A 21,301-nucleotide genomic window follows, 5' to 3' on the forward strand; every position below is an offset into this window, starting at 1 on the left:
CTGAACCATCAGGAAGTTTTGACAGGCTAGAGGTGGGTAGGGGATCACGTATCCACAAGAGTACTGTGGACTCAAAAGGTACAGAACTGATACAGAATCTCTGCAACACCCAAAGCAACACTCTACCTTTCTGTATTATAAAGGTAATGGATTCAAAAAAAGAAACAAATAAACAAAAAACCCCAAACACAAAAAGCAGAACCCCAAAACCCCAACCTATAAAAAAGAGGGAACAGCTGTTGAAATGAAGAATTTCACGTCAACAAGAATAACTTATAGCAAAGACTATAGAAAGCATTCACCAAATAAGCCCTTTGCCAAAATAACATTAATTTCATACCATACAAAACAAATGAACACAGATTACTACCTACCGTCAAAATTAAGGTCACATATTAAAAAAACAAAATGAAGAATTTGGTATGAACCAGTCAAAATGTGAGAGCTCTTAGTGAAATAATGGGAACTTTGTTGGAGATGCCTGATGAACTACAGAGGTGCTAACAAGTAAAGTCAGGCATTGTGACATCTTAGAAAGAAGGTATTGCCAAAAATTCAACCTGGCTCACTGAGAAGGGAAATTAAAAAGGCAAATGAAAAGAAATGTAAGTAATATTTACAGTGTGACAAGATTGTAATCTTCTACTGTATCAGTCTAATGCATTTAGTCTCCTTCTGAACTCAAAATGGGGACATATTACAATTAAAAGTAGCTCTTCCTCCCTTTAATTCATCCACAGCATTCTCCCATTAAACAGTACACTGTGTAGGATGAAGAAGTTACTAAAAAAGGAGAGGAAGGAGGAGGGGGTGGGGAAAGTTACTTTATGCAAATGAAGTTTAAAGTAATTTGAATTATTAAAATAAAATTAAAATGCTATTTTAGAACTCAATATGGAAAAAAATAAAGACATCACAGTTATTTTCAAATATTCTTGACAATCTATTCAGACTTTTAAACCAGGGCTTTGATCTGAGAGAGAGACTTGACAAAATAGTGACAGAGAAAGAAAAAGTGTGGCAGTGGACTGACAGGAAGGCTTTCATCAGACTGCTTGAGAAAATAGGATTATAACCTATTTTACCTGCCCTCCCACCCTGCTCCTCCTCCCTGGTACTGAATGCGGATCTGACACTTGAATCCTGAAATGAAGCTTCCCCCTCCTGTTACAGGCAATGTTAAGCAGTATAACCTGGCCCTGTGGCACTCTGAGCTCCAGGGGTGTGATGCACACCTGGTCTGGGAGCCCCAGAGCAGGGAACCGCTCTCCTGGCTGCTGACAGCACCAAAGGCTGCCCTGGCTGTTCACCCTCGGCAGTTTGAATTCACAACTCCACACCAGGGGACAAATGTAACAACCAAGTCATCTCCAAACATTCATTCAAGCCTGAAATGCAGAGTAAACAGGTGAACACACTGCAGCAATTAAGACTGGGAAGACACTGAAAAGCAGCTAGAGAGAAGAGCTTGAAGTTGCTCATATAAGCACATCCAACTTGATGGGACAACTTCAACAAAATCTTACATAGACATTGCAGCAAGACAGTTTTGAAGAGCTGTTTAACTGAGTCATCTCTGAAGTCCTGGAGAAGATAATCCAGGGCCACTACATTTTTGAGTACTACAAAGTTTACACAAGAGTATTTAAAGATTAAAAATATTTTATTTACACTTTTCTTTATACACATTTTATACATTTTTTTTTCAGTTTGAAACCCAAACAGAGCACATATGCAAGTCTGAGCATACTGTATCCATAGCAAGGGAAAATTACTTTCTGCCAAAAAAAAAAGGACAAGAAAAAATGCTTTAAAACAGTTAAAAAGAGGCAATTCTTAAATTATTTAGATAAGTTTATAGCAGTCCTAGGGTAATCATTAGACAGGTAATCCAAATGTATATATGAGGACATATACATATAATTTTGATTTTCTATAGGAAAAGTATTTCCAATAGCTAGACACAAACACAGTACAGTTTGAAAATAACTTTTCCTGTTAACTTATCAAATACATTCTTTTCAATACAAACAATCTGACATTGTACACTGGAATTGTGGGATATTATAGTGGAATTGCAATCTCCAGCATATAATAATTTATTTTAGAAAGATCTACAAAAATAACAATATATAGGGAAAAATATTTAACATAAAAACATAATTCACTCTTCCCTTCACCTGCTCCAACACTGACATAAAAGTTAGGTGGGTCCCTCTGAGGTAATAAAAGCCCCCCTAAATATAGCTAACTTTACAGTCCTACAGAGCATTTCATTTCCTAGACTTACAGTAAGATTTTTCTACCATAACCATAAATAAAAACTATCTGCAAATAGAAATTATTTTCCCCTAGCTACCAACATAATATTAATCCAATAAGTATTTAAAATTGATTTTTGAAAGCTATTTTTAAAAGATTACATAAATTGAACTTAGAGAAGTGTAAAAAAATTAGTAGAGGGACACACAGGAAAGCTGTGCTCAAAACAAATTAGTTTTTCCACCACCTGCCACATACAACTATGTTTTATGAAGTTTACCCACACAAAATAGAAATTTTCAAGTTACTCACCAACTTTCAAAAATAGAATACAGATGCAAAAGTAGTCATTAGCATTTATTTTAAGCAGCTTTTAGTTGTTTAACAAACATGAAAATCTCAGAATGTTAGCTACAGGACACCAGCAAGCTCTGTCTAAACAGATAATGTGTTTTCCAGTTATGTTCTTTCCCACTCTCCTTTGGTAAACCCCGCCATGTGTGACAGATGATTTTTCAAGTAACTTCACCAGCTAGATATGTATTTTTTTATTAGCAGGAGAGCAGGAAGGATGTTTTCTTTGATGACCCCAACCCTATAAACTCTTAAGCACAGGCTTAGTAACACATGTGCTTACATGTTTTCCTTCAAGTACCTTAGAGTTTTCTGTTTCTTTGTATTGGACTGTTCACATACGTGAAAGTCCACATCTGAAGTGTTAAAAGAATCTGGGGCCCAATTCACTGTTTATTTTTTTAAGAAAAAGTATATTAAAAAGGCAAAATACCTCTACAAATGCAACTACTTCTAAAAAGACTGACATATGCAGGCTGACACAAACTACAAGTTTATTTTAAAGAACTGTTGGTGTCTCCCCACAGTGCTTACTCTCCCTTTGCTAAAGAATGGACATCATGAGTTAAGCAATGGGGTTTTTACCTCAGTTTCAATTTGCACCTGCTGAATTTTATCTTTGTTTCTTGAGTGCCAAGTGAAGCTTCATCCCTGACACAAGAAGGTACCGTATTATCAGCATGAAAAAATGCAGCACTTGGGATTCTAAGGCAGGAGGGCCTCAAGAATCAATAGCTGCAAAGCTCAGGAACCAGGGAAGTGTTGCAGTCAAACCCTCAGAGCTAGTTCTAACAGGACTGCTATCATACTGCAGGAAGTAGGGCATCCACATTTTTCAAAAGTAACATAAAAGCATGCTGCCAGGTAGCTCATATGCTGCCACTTGCTAGCAGCGCTTTCTGAAACAGCAGGACCTCTGTAAAACCAAGGTCTGCCTTCTTCCAGCTGAATTCATGGGTAAAGTTTCTTTTTGCCAGCTGATGCCTCCCCACAATGAAACTACCAACACTCTGTGGCAGAAAGTGAGCTATTTTTTCCTTATGCTGTACTTATAAAAAAAAAATCTGTCCCTTAAAACCAGACTTAGGAGCATGTGAAATGGGAACTGGCAGTATCCGGTCCCTTTACAGGAACACTGTGCTTTTTGTCCATTGTCTTGTCTGAAAAGAAAATTTCTTCCTGGAGTTGGTTGCTAAATTAAGAAATGAAGCTGATATATTTTTTCTGTATATGTGAAAAAAACCCCTAGATTGTAACTCACTATGTCCACCTTCCTAAAAAAAGGCAAGTACATTTGCTTTTCAAAGCAAGTCATATGTTGAATTTTAAATATGTGGGTGACTTTAGACTTGCTGGTATTCCATTTTGGCATGGGAATAGAAGTACCTCCCCAAATCTAATAACCAAAGATCGTAACTTAGCTATTCCTTGACAAATGAGAGGCATTTAAATGTTTTTTAAAACCCATCTTAATCTGACCATAATGCTCAAAATTTGATAGTATAATAGGCAATTCTTATTACCCATCTTAGGTTTGTTCCTATTCAGGTACTAAATTATCTGGAGCTAAATACTAAGAACAAACATAAAAAAATCAATTTTAAAAAATCCCTCCAAGTAACCAAAGTAACTGTCTCAAAAGTTCCATTATGTTATAAAGGAGAAGAGAAGCTAATTTTTATATTTCAGGTCTGAAACAACGAAAGCACAGTAGATATGTAAACTGACAAAACATTCTCACGTATCCCCACCATTCTAATCCCAAGCAAATTCCAAGCATTCCTAATGCTGGAAAGCTTACAGCCAGCCTCTCAATGGAGACACAGCTTCAGGGAAGCTGAAACCAACAGTTCAATTATAATTTCACTGAACAATTACTACTACAATCCTAAACAAGACCTTCCAGAACTGGGCACCTGAAGATAAACATGAGCTTAAAAGCAAGAGCACCAAAACCCATCTGGTTCTTCATTTTTCAAGTGTCAGCACTCACCAATGACTTTAGTGGCAGTTGCTGAGTGCACAGAGCTTCTAAAGGTGCTTAAATGCAGACTCAAAAATGTAACTTGAGACACCCCTATCCTTACCATTACTTTTAATAAAGTCCCGGCCATGTCTCTAGGACATCTGACTCCTGAACACCAGATATCCAGAGCCAGGGCTGCTCCCCACACTGGCACTGGCCCCACACAAAGTGAAGTGCTCTACTCTATGTAACGTGCCCTTGACAGCTGCCTCATATAGAATTAGCTTGCTGCCCCATTAAGAAATGAGCTGGTGACAAAAAAAGAAATAGTAACAAAAGCACCAAACAAACCAACAAAAAAAAACCAACCCCAACAAACAAACAAAAATCCCCCAACCTGTTTTTTTTTCTCTTGTTCCCCAATATTCCATGAACTATGTACAGTCAGCACACAGCCAGCACCTACCAGAGTCAGTTTATCTCTCCCCACGTAAGGTGATGTTCACGTCTCACAGGGAAACTGAGCTTTTAGTGTAAGCCACATTTATTTTTAAGTTAGGCTATCAAGAAAGTAAATTAGATTTCTAATTCAGTAAACTGAATTCTTATTAAAAAAGACAAATTTAGCTGCAAACTAGTCTGCATCAGAAGGCTGAATATCAGTATTTGGTCCAGCCCCTTCTGGTGTACATAACTTATCACTACAGCTATGATGGCAAACATTCCCTCCTTCTTTTAAAACATATGAAGATACTCGATTAATAAATCATTTCTAACAATAAACAAACCCTAAAAAATCTGCTGATTTGCCATATAGCTCCAAATACATTTCAACCCAGAACATAATTCCTACAAAGATCCAGGAACACAACATGAGAAGTTTTACACATTGTTTTAACTTCTATTATTTGAGATTTCATTTACACAACTAGATGTTATTTTTAACATAGAAAATTTAGGGTGATTTTGGTCCCTTTGTAAGTGCATTCTTTTGAACTCCCTGAGTACTGTACATTCCTTTTCTATAGTGAATTCTGACTGGAAGATGCTGAGTAAAGTGGTTTTGAATTGCTGCATATAAAGTCTGTTGCTTAAAATGAAACACAGCAGCATAAGATTTTACAAAATCTGCAGCTCATGTTTCAGCATCTGAACTACATGTGAGCCTTCAGCTTCACCAGATCGCTCCTGTGGGTTCTAGAAGTGGCTAATTTACATCCACAAAGATAATCCAAATGCATTTACTGTTATTATTTATGTCTTGGCAGATAATTCTTATCAACCTACTGTCATTTATACCAGCAAGTTAACACCATGGAATAGTCAAAGCCCTCTTGGACCAGCCATCTCTATTCAGGCACTCCAAGGTCAGTAGCCATAGCTGTGTAGGTTTTTATAAAAGAAACAGAAATTATACTAACAAACCAATCACCTAACTCCACATTTTCCAAACACAGTAGTTCTTAACAGTTAATAATTAAATAATAATAAGATTATACCACTTCAATATGAGTACTCATATTGAAGTGTGAGTATAATAAAGTATTGACAATAAACTGTAGCATATCCAGTATCCAGTTCCAAAAATAATCGTGGTTTACAGCAGGGCTGAATATTTGCTTATTGACGTTTTCAGTTTCAATGAAAAAAGAAAACTGGGCAGCACATTGAAACCAAAAAGAAATTCAGGTAAAATGAGTTTACTTTTTAAAAAATAATTTATAAAATAACAAATAAGCAACAGTTCATTATGTAGCAACAATATAAAGAGTTTAAGGTTACTGGATCAATCAGTATATACTAAAGATACTTTTATACCAAATGAGGCTTCCAGTTTCACTCAAGAACTTTGAACTATGTAGCTCATGAAAGAATACCCTAAATTCAACAGATATGGCTGAATCTGTGCACTAGTTAAAATATAATATTGTAACTGCACATAAAAAGATGCATTTATATACAGTTTTTACAGTGTATGCACATGTGTGTATACATTTTTTTACTCAGCAACAAACACAACACAGACAATAGAAGGCAGCATAGAAATAGTGTTTTGAATGTAAAAATGCTTTGTTTTCAATTTAGTAGAAAATGTGTAATTTGCATTTTGGCAGACTTACTGGTACAGCCATACAAAACCAGGAAAAGGGTCATGCAAAAGGGTTAAAATTCTTTTCCAAAGTAAATAAGGGAAAACAAAAACACCTAGTAGATTTGAGAGTACTTTGCAGTTAATAGGAAAAGCATCTAAAAGACAACATAAAATACAGAAATCGTTGGCTTGTTACTTTATACCTCGCTGTACCCAAGTACAGGTGATGAGCTGTATTTTGATGCTCAATAAAAAATGAAAATAACATCTTTCTTCTCTTCCTTTCACAAATATTTTTGTCAAACTCAACTTATTTCAAAAGCACAGTGGTAAAATGGCCATTAAAAAAACAGAACAGACTGTGGACATAAAATGTTATCAAAAAAAAGCAGACTCAAAAATATACTTTTTCTCATACTTACAATTACATTTATTAAAAAAAAAAAACAAACAACAAAGCTTTCACAAGGTCAGACCAACTATCACCTTTTCTAATAAACTTGGTAAGTACACTGCCTGTACATCCTGTTTCTCTTGAGAATTGAACCATTGTTCTTATACACAAGGAAATGTCTCTGCAGGAATTCAACTGGTTTGTAATTTTTTCCAACAAATTAGTATAGCTCTTTTGTATTTGACTGGGTTGTTCCTTCTGTTTTAGCTGCAACGTCTAACATGCTCCAAAACATACTCAGGGAAGTGCAGGCTGCAGACCTGTAAGCCATCCAGCTTGCATGGCATCCTTGGATACTCATCTTCTTTCCATTTGTTTTCCTCTGGATCAAAAGTGAGAATTGAATCACTGTAATGACCATTGTAACAAAGGCCTCCAAGAACCATTATCTGCTTGTCCAAAACAGCTACACCATGACCACTCCTACCTATTGGCATAGAAGCCAGTATAGTCCATTGATCGGTATCGGGGTCATAAACCTCTGTAGATGGACATCCCTGAGATTCAAAGGAAGCTCTCAGGATCACACAGACACCACCAAAGACATAAAGCTTACCATTATAAGAAATCATTTTGTGAAAGCATCTGGCATAATTCATTTTGCATTTGTTCTCCCAACAGTTAGTGACCACTTGAGTTCTCCGTGTTCGCTGCTCTACCGTCCCTTCTTTACTGGGATCAAACACACACACTTGCTTAGAAGTTGAAGAGGATGTAATTCCACCAGTGATATACAACTTGTTACCAAGCACAGTCCCTTCATGTCCGTACTTATTGACTGGATAGGGATCCACAAATTCCCATTTATCTTCAGTAATGTCATAGCGTTCAGTGGAGTAAAACGTTTCATCCCTGGTTCTGCCAGCCACTGCATAAACGTACCTGCCAATCACTCCGACAGCGAACTCAGAGCGTGGCACAGACATGTCTGCCATTCGTAACCAAGTGTTCTGTCTTGGGTCATACCTAAACACTTTGGATGAAGCATGGAACTCGCCATCTGGCCCCAGTTCTTCCCCACCTAATAAGAACACGAAGTTATTTACAATGGCAAGGCAGTCTGGTCGTAAAGGTACTTGAGGACCCTCTAGTTCCCACCAGACCCTCGGTTTGTGCAAGAGAAGAATTTTACTGTTTACCATACTGTGTCCTATCATTCCTCTAAATACTGCAGTCTGGGGTTTGGCAGAACGAATTTTGTTCGATTTCATTTCCATCAAAGGCTGTTGGTGAACGCTATGAAAGTAATTCATGGCTTGGTCAACCTCATGTCGCAGCTGCCGGGAGTATCGGTAAAACTCTGATGTTTTTACCTATGAATACATTTAAAAGATATTAAAATTCTGACCAAGAGAAACAATCCAGAAAACCTAAATCACTATATGTCATTAGAAGATTATTTTACTTTGTTTCATTCAGGCAGTCTTGAGAGCAATTGCATTTATGCATGAAGGTTCAAACTGATGTATTGTTATCCAAAATCCAGAAGGCAATTTAGTGATTAAGAGCAGTGACTAACATTTTCAGCAGAATAATCACATGCAGAATTTATGCTGGAATTAGGCACAACTGAAATCCCCAAGTCTAAGAGTCATTATTTCTTCTCCTGAAAACAGCTTCTGTTCATCTTCTGCTTAATCGATAAAGTCTGTTCATCTTCTGCTTAATCGATAAAGTACCCAAATTAAAAATTCCATCTTTTCTTGGGTTTCAACGACATTCTACACACCCATCCTGTGGTTACCAAGGTCTACTCTAGTCTGGTTTTTTTCTGAATTCTCACAAATGAAGCCTGAGCTCTCAATGATAGGTTCTGCTAACAGGGCTATTTAATTGCCATGGGGTGGGAAGGGAAGGTACTCAACTGCCTTCCTTCAGAATATGTGCTTGCATCACCATGGTTTATGGTTTCCCTCTGTGAGTCTCCACGTTAACACATGCCTTTAACACAAGAAGGAAACATCTCCACCTATAATCCTTTGGTTGTGCATTTCTTTGGCAAATTGCAGAGGCAGGTTTGAACTTCCACTTCTGAGGTGAGAGTTACAACCTAAAAGCCATCCCTACTCAGTTTATTAGAGTTAAATAAGAATTCCTTCTGGGACCCTTCCTACTATCTAAGCCAATTCAAGTGCCTGACGCTGGTCCTGAGACCACTCCAAAACATATTCCTGTCTTGAACAATTTAATTAATCTAGCTCAAGGCAGTCCTCAGCTCACCGTGGGAATCTCTTCAGAGGCCTCACTCTTCCTGTACAGTCTGGTGTAACACAGCATTCTGAATCACACTTCTAAAACAAATCAAAACCTGCTAGATGTTGCCAAATCCACAAATCCTAAATCAGATTTAATCCTAAATGCCAGTTTCTTTCACATAAAATTGGATTGCTTTCAAACAGTCTAAGAGCCTTTAGTATTCACCAGCTCCAAATAAGAAGCAATGCTTGGAAAAAAAATCAGAGGCCACTCTGAAATTTCAAGTGATCACAAGGTAACACCAGGAGCTACTATTTTAAAGTATCTTTTACCTCACCTCCTCCTATCCTCTGTCCCAAAGAACAAATGCCTCAGGGGTGGTGGTATGAATTTTGACATATATGGAAAGCAATTTGGAAATTAATGTTCTTTATGTCTTGTGAATTAAGTAGCTGTTTGTTCCATAAACACATACCATTAAAATTTTGTTAGCCATCTGGTAATCATATCTTCCTTGCATAGTAATTAAGACATTCTGCTGTCAAAGAATGATTGTTTAAAAAAATCTTTTGAACTGCTATTATTGAACACAATTTACAGTTTTTGAGACAGTTTGAAACACCAGATTTCAAAAAGAAAGCCAAATACTAACCTACGATTGTAAAGCAATGTATTGCTCTAGAGTTACAGTGACTTGATGTTTTTATTTACACTTTTTCTTTCTTCCACTTTAATCTTGACAAGTTCAACTTATCTTTGTTTGAAAAAAAGAGGATGGTCACATGTAGATCATATATATTATTCTTGAAGCATTGTCCAGCCTCTTTCTGCTGTTCTTACCAGGAGTGATTTGGGAGCAAAAAGGTCTAGTCAGGTATGGTACTTACAGAAAACCCACAGTAAGCCCAACTCTTCTGAGAACAACAGCTCTGTTTTCTTGTTGCAAATAAATAATATATCATACAGAGACAGACTTGCTCATATGATATTTGTTAGAATAAACCATATACCTTGCCTGACTGAAAAGACTGAACATAAATTACAGAAAATATGCTGGCAGGAAGAACCACAGCACAGAAAAATGGTGACATATAAAGGTTAAAAAAAATGAAAAAGGAAGTTAAAATAACAAAGAATCGTGCCTGGGCTACTTTGTCCTTAAAAGGAACTTTCAAATTCTAAACCAACAGGACTGCTTCAGGTATTCCCAAACTGGAGCTATCCTCTTTGGAGTTCAATAAAAATATAAATTCTCTTTTTTCCACCTATATGCAGTTCAGGTTTTCATGGACAATTATGGAAGACAACAGGATCAACATGCTTACAATGTGAAGCATATCAGTAAAACCTGGCAGAGATGGACTTTTTTTTCTTTCTCCCTCAGCATTTACAACTCTGTTATTAGATCTAGAAATTGGAATGCCAGCCAGAAACAGGAATTAAAATAAGCCTACAACCTCATCACTGTACTCCTCCACACAGCCTAAGTCTCACCCCATGAGAGCATGCCAAAGGAAACAAGGAGTATCTCTAATTCCAGAGAGAGACCCTCAAGACCAGGGAATCAATCTATTAGTTTACTACTGCTTATCTTGACAAAGGCACTCATGTCAAAGCAAAGGCTCAAGCTCTTACCTTAAATAAAGAAGACATGATGGAGCAAATGCAACTCCAGTTATTAACACCCCTCTGTGACTGCAGTTATGGGGAAACTTCGACAAGCACAAGTTGGAAGAGCTGAACATTAAAATACACAAGCACTAGCAATTCCTACAATATGCAGAAAAAAAATCCCGCAAAACAAGAGCGATGAACCAACACTTCTGGGAAGAAAAGGTAACTACAGCAGTCCTAGACTTGGCTGTCAAGGAAAAATATCCCTGTTTTTAACCATCCACCTTCCACCAGCATAACCTCTGCCATACAGGAGCAGTACCTCTCCTGAGGCTCAAATGATGAATGTTAGGATATGCCTATAGGAAAGTACAGACTGCTCACACTTGCTTAATGGAAATGAAAACAAAGCAAATGTAGGTCATTTGACCCACTTTCAGTCACACATTATGAAATGTTCCAGAAATATTTGAAAGCCCTGTTCAGCCCCTAGTAAGAAAAACCCTCTGCCTACACTTTCAAGTAATTTTACAGTAATTGTCATTACTTGTGTATATAATCAAAAAAGAGAGGCATTAAAATTTAGGTGATTTGGTATTAAAACAACTCTAAGTTGTGAATGTCAGCAGATGAACGCCCATGGCCTTTTGCAGGAACTTCTATCTGACACCCAAAACATGCAGAAGGAGAGCCCTCAGCCTTCAAAAGCAAGCTCTGCCACTACCTGTAAGTAGCAACAAGGAGTTGATCAGCAAATATCAAAGTGCTTATCAACAGACCAATTTTCCTGTTAGGTTCAAATGGAGAAGCTCTGGAAGGAATGTGTCCACCATAAACAACACTCAAACACACGGATTTCAGCAGAACAGGTGGAAATGTACAGCAATTGTCAGGAACCCTGAAGTAAAACAAATGTGCATTCATAAAGAGTACATCATCAACTGTGAATTGATAAAAATATATAAATGCTTCAAAGCATTTTTGAAGTTTTTCTTTAAACTGTTCTGTTATCTTGCTGAAGGGTTTCAAAGTCATTTTAAGTTGGACTTCCTTAACAACCCCAGTCATACCTGTTAAAAAAGGAATTTAATCCAACTGCTAGAACTTTGCTCATGTGATTTTCTTTACATTCTTTACATTCTTTCCAATTATTTCTTTAATTTTCTGGAGAAAACCCTCTTAAAGAGGTCATACTGGGACAAAACCTAATGTAAGAGTTTCCACAAGATCTCCAGAGATGGAGAATAGGAACTATCTCAGTGTATGAACTACCAGTGGTTCACAGTCAGTCTTTCTGCTACATAGACTGAGAACAGCATAAACAAAATCAAATGTGTTATTCCATAATAAAAGATGTAAAAATAATTAAAAGCATCCATCCCTCTACTTGCCCTCTGGGGCATCCCTCCAATGCATTTGAGCTTTAATGCATTTCCTCTTCTTCATTTTAAACCAGTGAAACACTCCATAAAAAGTGCTGGCTTTCCAAGTCAATGCAGTGATTAATCATTGCCTTTTTTTCTGCTGTATTGAATTCATGCTTTTCTAGTTGTAGCAGCTATGGAAGTCTCAGAATCTTCCATTTATATTATATGAAGAAGTAAAACAAAAAATTAAGCCATTACTTTCTAATTTGAAAAGTTATCTCCATAAAAGATCAGCTGTGTCCCACATTATGTTCATCAGCTTTCCCCCTCCCCAAAACCAATTATGCTAATTAATAAGCTGCAGGAAGAGCAATGAAATGCAAGGTAAGTGTTCTGTAACACGTTTGACTTCAGTATACAGACTTTAAAAAAAAATTCCTCATACAACCATTTACAGCCACTGCTCTATCTGTATTCTTGTTACTTAGGTTTATAAGAAAAAGCTTTAAAAATCAGAAAAAAGGCTTCTTTTGAACTGTCCAAACTAAACAGCTATCAGTTGTGCACCTGGTAACTGAATTTTAGTACGTTATTAAATGGGGTGGCTATTAACTTGCTTCCTTCGGTAGAACTGGTAAAAAACTGCAAAGACAAACAAAAACAAAAGCACAGAAAAATCCCAATGGCTCATAATGTCACTTTATCATCTCTTGTCATGTAAACAGAGGATTGTTTTAAAGATTCCCACTTATTGTGTTTATGTTTTCTAAGCCTGCCAATTCTGAATATGTGATGCAACTCAAACCCAGCTACTAAGAGTACAGAAGCAATGCTCCACCTTTCCAATGAACAATGATGGCATCTGTATCACATTTCTAATAAACAAATTCTTACTTGAAACAAAACCCTAAAGTTATCTTACTAGAGATTAACCTGAATCAAAACTGAAAATCCATAAACTCCACTAACAAGGATCCTTATTATTTTCACATCTATTTATCTCTGGCCATATTCTAATCACAATTATAAGGTGGTATGAGAACTGCTCAGTACCAGTGAAAGGCTTTGAAGGGCTATTCTGCAAGAACAGAAATCACTTAAGTGTTTTCAGCCTAACCACAGAAAGGCACAGCCTCTGTGCAGCAAGGACAATGCCCTCAAATCGATTACTCAGCTGTTCCTTTTTAGAAGCTTTTTAGAAGGAAAGAGAAATTGTCAAAATCAAGCTGGAGTCTAACTCAATCTAACCTCTCCAATGAGAGTGGAATCAAAAATCTATATGCCACAATTAAGAAGCTCTGCATGTAATAAATACTGCTAGCAAATCTATTCACATCAACAGTACCTTAACACCCAAAAATACTGAGCACAGCACCTATTTACAGTAAGAGGGGCCCCTAACTTCATCCACACTTCTTATTCTACACTTCAGCAAACCAAGTTGTGTAAGTAGATACATACGTATTACTATAAATGGAGGTAAATGGGAAAAAATTCAACACACTTACGAAAGGTAAAATCACAGTAACATAAAATTACAATGACATCTTCTTAAAAATTATTATTTTCTAGGAACAGGACAGCAGATATTCAAAGATAATGTGCTATTGATCCTACCTCTACAACAGAAGCTCATGAACCTAATGATCAGTAAGTATTTGATTCAAGCTAGCAATTAATAAGCATGAGCTAGTCATAATAAACCTTACAGGCTGGACATAAAAAATTTCTGGCCTTTAAGGATATAGATTTTGAAACAACATGTCAATCTGAGTAGTACACAGAAACTAAATGGAGCTTAAACAGTATATTTCAGGGAAATCATGACATGGTTGCCTCCAGTAACAAGGAGATTAACTCAGTGATCCAGGTGAAAGGCACTCCAACTCCTATCTCCCAACTTCCTCAAGACTTACAGAGCCATGGATATGTTTAGTAAAAAAGGAAAGCACATGGATATATCACATGGATAATATCACATGGATAGTGAAACTTGTGCTTTTCCCCAAATACTTTGCCTTTACTTTCTAACTATTCTCTAAATCCTTACTTGATTTATATTCCCATTTTTTCCCATACATCTACATGTACTTTAAGGGCTGAGGAACAAAAGGAGTACCAACTCATAGTTCAGAAGCCATTCTTCCAGGACATTCTGTAGTAAGCAAACATGTTCTACCTCCACTTTAAATGCACTTCAGCCTCCAGGTATTAATCTAGACTCACTGATTTAATTTTTAAATTGTACATCTCTCCAAAAAAAATGATGTAAGGAACAGAATGGCTTAAGAGGACAAAAGTATCCTTACCACAACTTGCACAGTTAAGTTATATATGTTATTTATATCCTACAGTGAAAGGCATCTGAGAAATGGGTATTAAAAAGATTACACTACAGTACATAACAAGTCAGCCAGTGTACAGCAAAACAGAGTTTGGTGAATTGGAAGAGTCAACTTCAGACTGTATTTGGTACATTCATGCATTTACTATGTGCTGGCTTCAGGAAAAGGGTGGATTCTGTTTGTGGATCTCCAAGAAAGGGAGTTTTACCACTATTTCCCTATTCTACACAGACAAGAAAGGCTCTCCCTGAGTTACTGCCAGAACAGTGAACAGACATGCTCTTTTATTAAAAAAATTAAGTGTTGTATATTCTGATGTTGTCTCCAACTGCAGTTGTCCTTTGTCACTTGTCCTGCTGGATGACTTAATACTCTCCAGCCAGGGCAGAACACAAATGCATTCCTAGCTGCAGTAACAAATGACATCATTAGCTCTGCTTCCCTCTGCTGAGCTGTCTCACTCCATAATCTGCATTGGCTTTTCTCTGCTCCCACATACAATTAACAGAGAGGGTATTAGCAGATAAAGCTTTTACACATAGGTACATAACCTGGCATGCTCGAACCAAGTGCTCACCTGAAGCTGTACCTATTGGGCCATTTGGGAGCTGTCAAGATAAAACACGAGGAGCACTGTACGCAGGATTTATACCTATGATCCCAAAACCAACTCCAGAAGTTATACCCAAATATAATGCTGAAGACCAACATAGACTTTCATTTGCAGTTACAGAAATTTAACTGAAGCACAAACTTGATGCTTGAGCTTGCATCCCCAAAATTCATAATGCTGAAGCAGACTCACATAAATCCTGCCTTATTAGATTAACCTCAAAAAACATGTTGTGAATTCTGCAGGTTTTATTACTGAAGGGATTAAATGATGTAATAATATGGTAGAAGTGCTATTTAATACAAGATACTACACAGTATCCTGCAGAGTTCAGCTCCGACTAGTTAAAAATGTTTTAACCCAATATAAATGTTACATTCGTGTTCTAAAATATGTTTAAGTACTTATTTTATTTATGTCTATAATCCAATATAGCATCATAAATATAATTAATGTATTATTACTTCCTATACTCACTTCACACACACAGAAAAAAATCCAAAATATAAAAATTCACTAGTCTGAAGTAATTAATAGCTCTTATAATCTGAAATACAAATAAGAATTACTGCTTAGATGATCCAGTGGCCCTTAAAACCATTAAACCTGCTTAGATGATCCAGTGGCTCTTAAAACCAATACAACCGTGTCCGTATATTCACTAGATACTAAAGTATAAATATATGGAATATTAATTTGTAAGAAGCACAACAAAAGCATGGGTTCTGAATTCCTATTAATTTGCTGAGAGGTGAAAAATACAGAAGTTGAAGTTGTATCTTATAACACCAAATTAACATTGTTAAAACAGCACCGATCAAGAAATTCCTAACCTGAACACTGTTACTGGCCTGTAAGAGAACTGCTTACAAAGTATTGTAATCCTGTACTGTTAATAAATATTCAGAGATTCTGAAGAAGTAGAAAACAAATTTTTTGTCTGTTTTTCAACAGAAGAGTAGAAAAGGCAAGTTCTTGTTTAACTCTTACTACATACAATGAGAGTTAACTATAAGATCACCTGTTACAAAGAGTCCTCTGATATTTAAAGTAAATAATTACATTTGACACCATCAATAATTTTTTCATTGTATTATGTCTCGTGTACAACCAAGTGTATGTGTAACTTTGCACGATCGGGGCTTACTTCCACCTGCTGTGTAATAGCAGAAGCACTGAAGATACAACAACAAGAACACTCTGCAGATTTAAGAGCAGATGCTACCTTTCATTTGTAAATAACTCTCCCCTGTACTTAAGCCACATAAGATCTTCAGTCACTATTTTTGATTATATTGGTAACAATCATCATAACATACACCCTACATATTATGTGCAGGTCTAAACCCTCTGGAAAGCAAAAAGCAACTTGTGGGAAACAGTTAAGAACATTTGAAATTCAACTAGATACAAGTGACCTTATTTCAAAAGGTCTTTTCCATATTAAGTCACATATAAACATGTACTGCAAACATACCTGTTCTCCAGCCACTGTAGTATTATTGTCTAATAACCAAAGACAACACTTCTAGATGTTTGCCTTCTCTGCTTTTCTTTATTAGAAAAATAAATGCTATCATTTTGTTCCTTTGCATAGCTTCTGGAATCTTACCTATTTAATGGCATGCTGCCCTAGCTAAATGGAGAATCCTGCCTACTGCTTTTCAAATGCACCAACCTTCTCAAAAACACTGGATGGTGTCATCAAACAAAACCTGATGTTCTGAATGATGGTGTCCGTATGTCTCCAGCGTCTTCTATCATGGCGTAGCCAGGCCTGAACAGCTTCATACAGCTCTATCTCTGGAAACCTGCTCAGATGATCATTATCCAAGTAAGACATGAGCTTCTCAAAGCTCAGATATGAAAGAAAGTCAGGTCTGGACATGAGTGGCACAAAATTCTCTAGCAGAAAGGAATCCAATTTTTCCCTGACTCCTTCGATGTTTACACCAAAATCATCCAGAAGTCTCATAATTTCTGCACAGTTTTCTAAGCAGATTTTAGCTAAGAGAAAAGAGCAGCAAAACTTTACCACCTCTATAAGCTGGACATACATGGCAGCCTGAAGGATTTCATGAACAGTGTTCATACTCAGTTCAATAGTTCCATAGTACATGAATTGGAGGACATGACTGAAGCCTGTAGCTGTCAGACCTTTCAAATGGATTTTGTCCTGATCTCGTTCTCGCATGTCTGCTGTGAACATAATCCTGAAGTAATCACTCTGGGTGGCAAGCAGTGCTTTATGGGCCTGAAATTGGTGGTCTTCAATGACAAGTGTGACATCAAGAAGCAATCCCTCCTCATACAGTGCTCTGAATCCTGCAGAGACACTGGTGTCATGGATGGAGGAGCTAAACCCTTCCACGTCCCCTGCCATGAATCACCTGGGGGGAAGAAAGAAAATAAATAAAAATAAAAATAAATCATAATTTCTAATAACATATTAAAAGTTCTTCCTGACTAGATAAATCCCAACTGAGATTGCTTTGATTAGGACTTAAAAGTCTTCACCATTCTTTCTGTTCTGTCTCCAGCTGAAAAATCAACTTAGGAAATAACTTAAAACACAAACTTTAAATATTCCTCCCCAAACCAAATATTCTCATTTTAAAGACAGGGTAATGAACAAAAATAACTATGCAATACTGCCAAAATGATTCCTTACTCCAAGTTAATCCACGGTCACATAATGAACTAAAAAGGTTGTCATGGTTTTTTTCCTCTCCCCCGTCAATCCTTCTAAAGATTTTATCTCAGGGGAGCAATAAAACACCCACTCTTGGATATCAAAGGTCTCAAAAAAAGGAAGCCAAACTTCCTTAACCTCAGAAACAAGCTTCAGTAGATCTGTACATGGTATGATCTTAAAAAACCCCCAACATTTATTATGCTTTAAAATCTATGTCAATTTACTCAAGTTATTTGTAGGAAAATGAACATTTTCACAGATACTATTTGAGATTGTGTGCTTCACTTCTCCTGTAAAAACAGCCCCAACATGTTCCCCTCCATCTCTTACTATAGTGATTAATATTAAGTTATGAGATCTATGAAGTGCAAAATACTAAGGCAACAAGAAGCACTGACAAGAATAGGTCACAAAAAATAATATTCTGTATAGTGGGCTTAGTGAAGCTTAATTGCTCATTAAGCATTTGCAGATATAACATTCCTTATATGTAAGCAAAAATTAAACTGCAAATAAACCAAAAAAAATCTAACAGGTGCAGGATCCTACCCTGTTGAAGTCAATTCAATATTCAAAATAAAAACCTATTCAAAATCCAGAAACTTCTCAAAATGTTGCTCAACTTCTTTGGGTTTAGGTAGGGTGAAGTTGCCCAACGCAGCTTGAACCAATTAACAATTCACCAAAGGACCACAGCACGCTGCATTCTCCTTCTCTGTCACATTCCAGGATCTGAGCTCCTGCTGCCTACTTAGAGCCATTTCTGGGGCTCACTGGGCTACTCCAGAAAGTCAATTCAACCCATAAACATGACTAAAAACTAAACTAAGAGCCTAGAGGGACAGATGTGAAAAAGACACAACACAAACATGACCACCCCGCTCCCCAGCACACACAAAACCGCAGAACTAGCAATCTTTCTGCTTCCCAGTGAGCTGATTTCTGACTTGACACTGTGGGGTTTGGCACAAGAACCAACCTGATGCAGAGGGCAGGACACATACTTGTGCAGGACGAGAGAGAAAGAGCAACAACTTCCCTACTTGGCATTCATTTACTATTAGAATTGGTTCAGCTACTTTTGTTCCACTTCATCCCACCTTAAATTACACTTCATTTTTCCCTCAGATATTTGTTGCATTTAATTCTGAATTTTCTATAACAAATGAAGCTAATAATGTTTTGGTACTGGTAACGCACATGAAAATCTAAATAATACCACACATTAGAAAAACCTGCAGATTCTCAAGGTCATAAAACTTCACACAAGTCTATGGACCCAGAAGTGACTCCAGGCTGGCCCGTGTTTCACAGCCCCACAAAGCAGTTTCCACTTACCCCCACTTCCTCAAGCACCACATTCTGGCTGCTGCCATCGTAACAGGAATGCATTTTATTAGACTCATCAATGGTTAATCATCTCCTCTCCTTCACTCCTCAGCACACACCCTGGAAAACCAAACTGGAGATACCCTTTGTCTGTGCAAAACTAAACTGGTGAATGGGTGTTTGTAGCCACACCTTGTGGAATTAGCAGCACTCTCACACTGCTGAAGCCTGATGATGGGTTCTGTGCACAATAAAGCCAATGCTGGGAGTGTTCTTTACAATTAAGGCGTTCTCACAGAACTCAAATTCCTAGAAGTAAGAGCAGGGAGCAAAGAACAAAGATGACAAACCAATCACTTTCTCACCAGTATCCAAGACAGCACCTTCCCTTCAATGTCACTGAAGACAAAGAGAAACATGCAAACTGCTCTGCAACCTCACATTGTGAGTCTCTTACTCCTCAACATCAAATGCCTACCAGAAAGAAAAATTACCATCAGATATTTTTCTTTGTTGTTGCCAACTCTTACACAAAAGCAGATGAGGAAGGAACCACTTCACGAATTTTTATCACCTCAAAAAGAAACACCCAACTGAAGAGGAAGCATAAAGCCTGACTTTACAGAATTTTGCTTTCTAACTGGATTTCTGATATTAAATAAAAAGGTAAGAACCAATATCAGCTTACTTCTTTCTTTGGAGTACTTGTAACTCCTCTCTGCCCATCCCCAGCTCTCTGATGTTAAATAATAGCTGAGCTCATCCTTCCTGTTCAGAGATTTAATGATCACTTGCCTTTAAATGGACTACTTATTTTCATAAAACATACAGTGACTTAAAACAACTCTCACTGCTGTCTGAAATCAGCCAAGAGCTCCAGTGGTTACAAGGACTCTCAGACAGTACAACTGTGTAAGTTACGGAGCTTCAGGAGACCAACTAAGACTTGGCTCAGCATCTGTTCCATGATCAGGGCTAAAAATGGAAAGGACAGCTGGAATTTGCAAATGTGAGAATGAGAACAGAATGATAAAACAATGTATCAGGGGAGAAAAGTAAAAAATGAAGCAACATTCCTCAAAGGCCAGAAGCAATTGTATATTCATCTGGAAATAATGGGATCTCCCATCACACAGATAATCCTACTGAAGGGATTTCTTCAAAAGAGTATGTTCATATCTATGTACCTGAACAGCACTGAAAATCCACAGCAGCAAGCTCCAAACACACAGGAGGACCTTTGCCCTTACTTTGACAAAGGTAATTACATTATGGATACTCCTCAAAAAATAGCAGACAAATTAACTTGTACACAGGATGGCCCTAAAAGAAAGGCCTCTTTCATCACCCTCAAGAAGTAAAATTGAAAATTTGGAAGTGAAGTTAAGCAGAGAGACATGGTAGATGCACCTCCAGTGTTGCTTTTAAGGAGTAAAACAAGTAAATAATACTCAACAGAATCAAACAAAAACTCCAAATCCAAACCAAACAACCCCCAAACAAACAAACAAAACACAAACAAAAAACCCCCAACCAAACCAGCACCAGAGAGTCCTGGGCAACTGGCCCTAGGTGGCCCTGCAGGTGGCACAGATGACCTCCAGAGGTCCCTCAGGACCTCATCTAGTCTGTGAATCTGTGATCCTGTTGCTTTTGCACAGACACTGCAATGATGTGGGGATTTTTCTGCGATCTTCTTTTAAATTCTAATTATATAGAAATAAGACAAATATATACACACAAAAAAAATCATGTATATGTTATTTCCTTTGAATTTTAAATCTAACAAGGCAGCAGTCACTGAAATACTGAGAAATAAAATCCACCTGTATTTAGGGAACACCCTTTAAGGTTGCAATTTTTACATCTCCCTACAACTGGCTATTCCATAAAAAATATTTAAAACACTAAGTCAGCCACAAATCTTCATAATACTAACAAAGGGGTCAACACTTGGAAATTATTACTTCTGAATGTTTTAAAAATGTGGGTGTTTAAATCACTTAATCCTTCT

At 37.1% G+C, this 21,301-nt stretch overlaps 1 protein-coding gene across 1 annotated transcript in view; it reads right to left on the minus strand.

Annotated features, from left to right (window-relative positions):
• Nucleotides 1-1,642: 1,642 nt before the first annotated feature.
• The window catches only part of KLHL15 (kelch like family member 15), a 28,174-nt gene continuing 8,515 nt past the window's right edge, over nucleotides 1,643-21,301 (minus strand). Inside the window, exons 4-5 of the mRNA XM_005424892.3 lie at nucleotides 16,942-17,653; nucleotides 1,643-8,441 (exon numbers count right to left, since the gene is read on the minus strand). Coding sequence (XP_005424949.1) covers nucleotides 7,332-8,441; nucleotides 16,942-17,646 — 1,815 coding nt within the window. The 5' untranslated portion in view covers nucleotides 17,647-17,653 and the 3' untranslated portion in view covers nucleotides 1,643-7,331. The remainder of the gene's footprint in view (nucleotides 8,442-16,941; nucleotides 17,654-21,301) is intronic.

The sequence above is a fragment of the Geospiza fortis genome, unplaced genomic scaffold (assembly GCF_000277835.1).
Source record: "Geospiza fortis unplaced genomic scaffold, GeoFor_1.0 scaffold161, whole genome shotgun sequence".
Classification (NCBI taxonomy): domain Eukaryota; kingdom Metazoa; phylum Chordata; class Aves; order Passeriformes; family Thraupidae; genus Geospiza; species Geospiza fortis.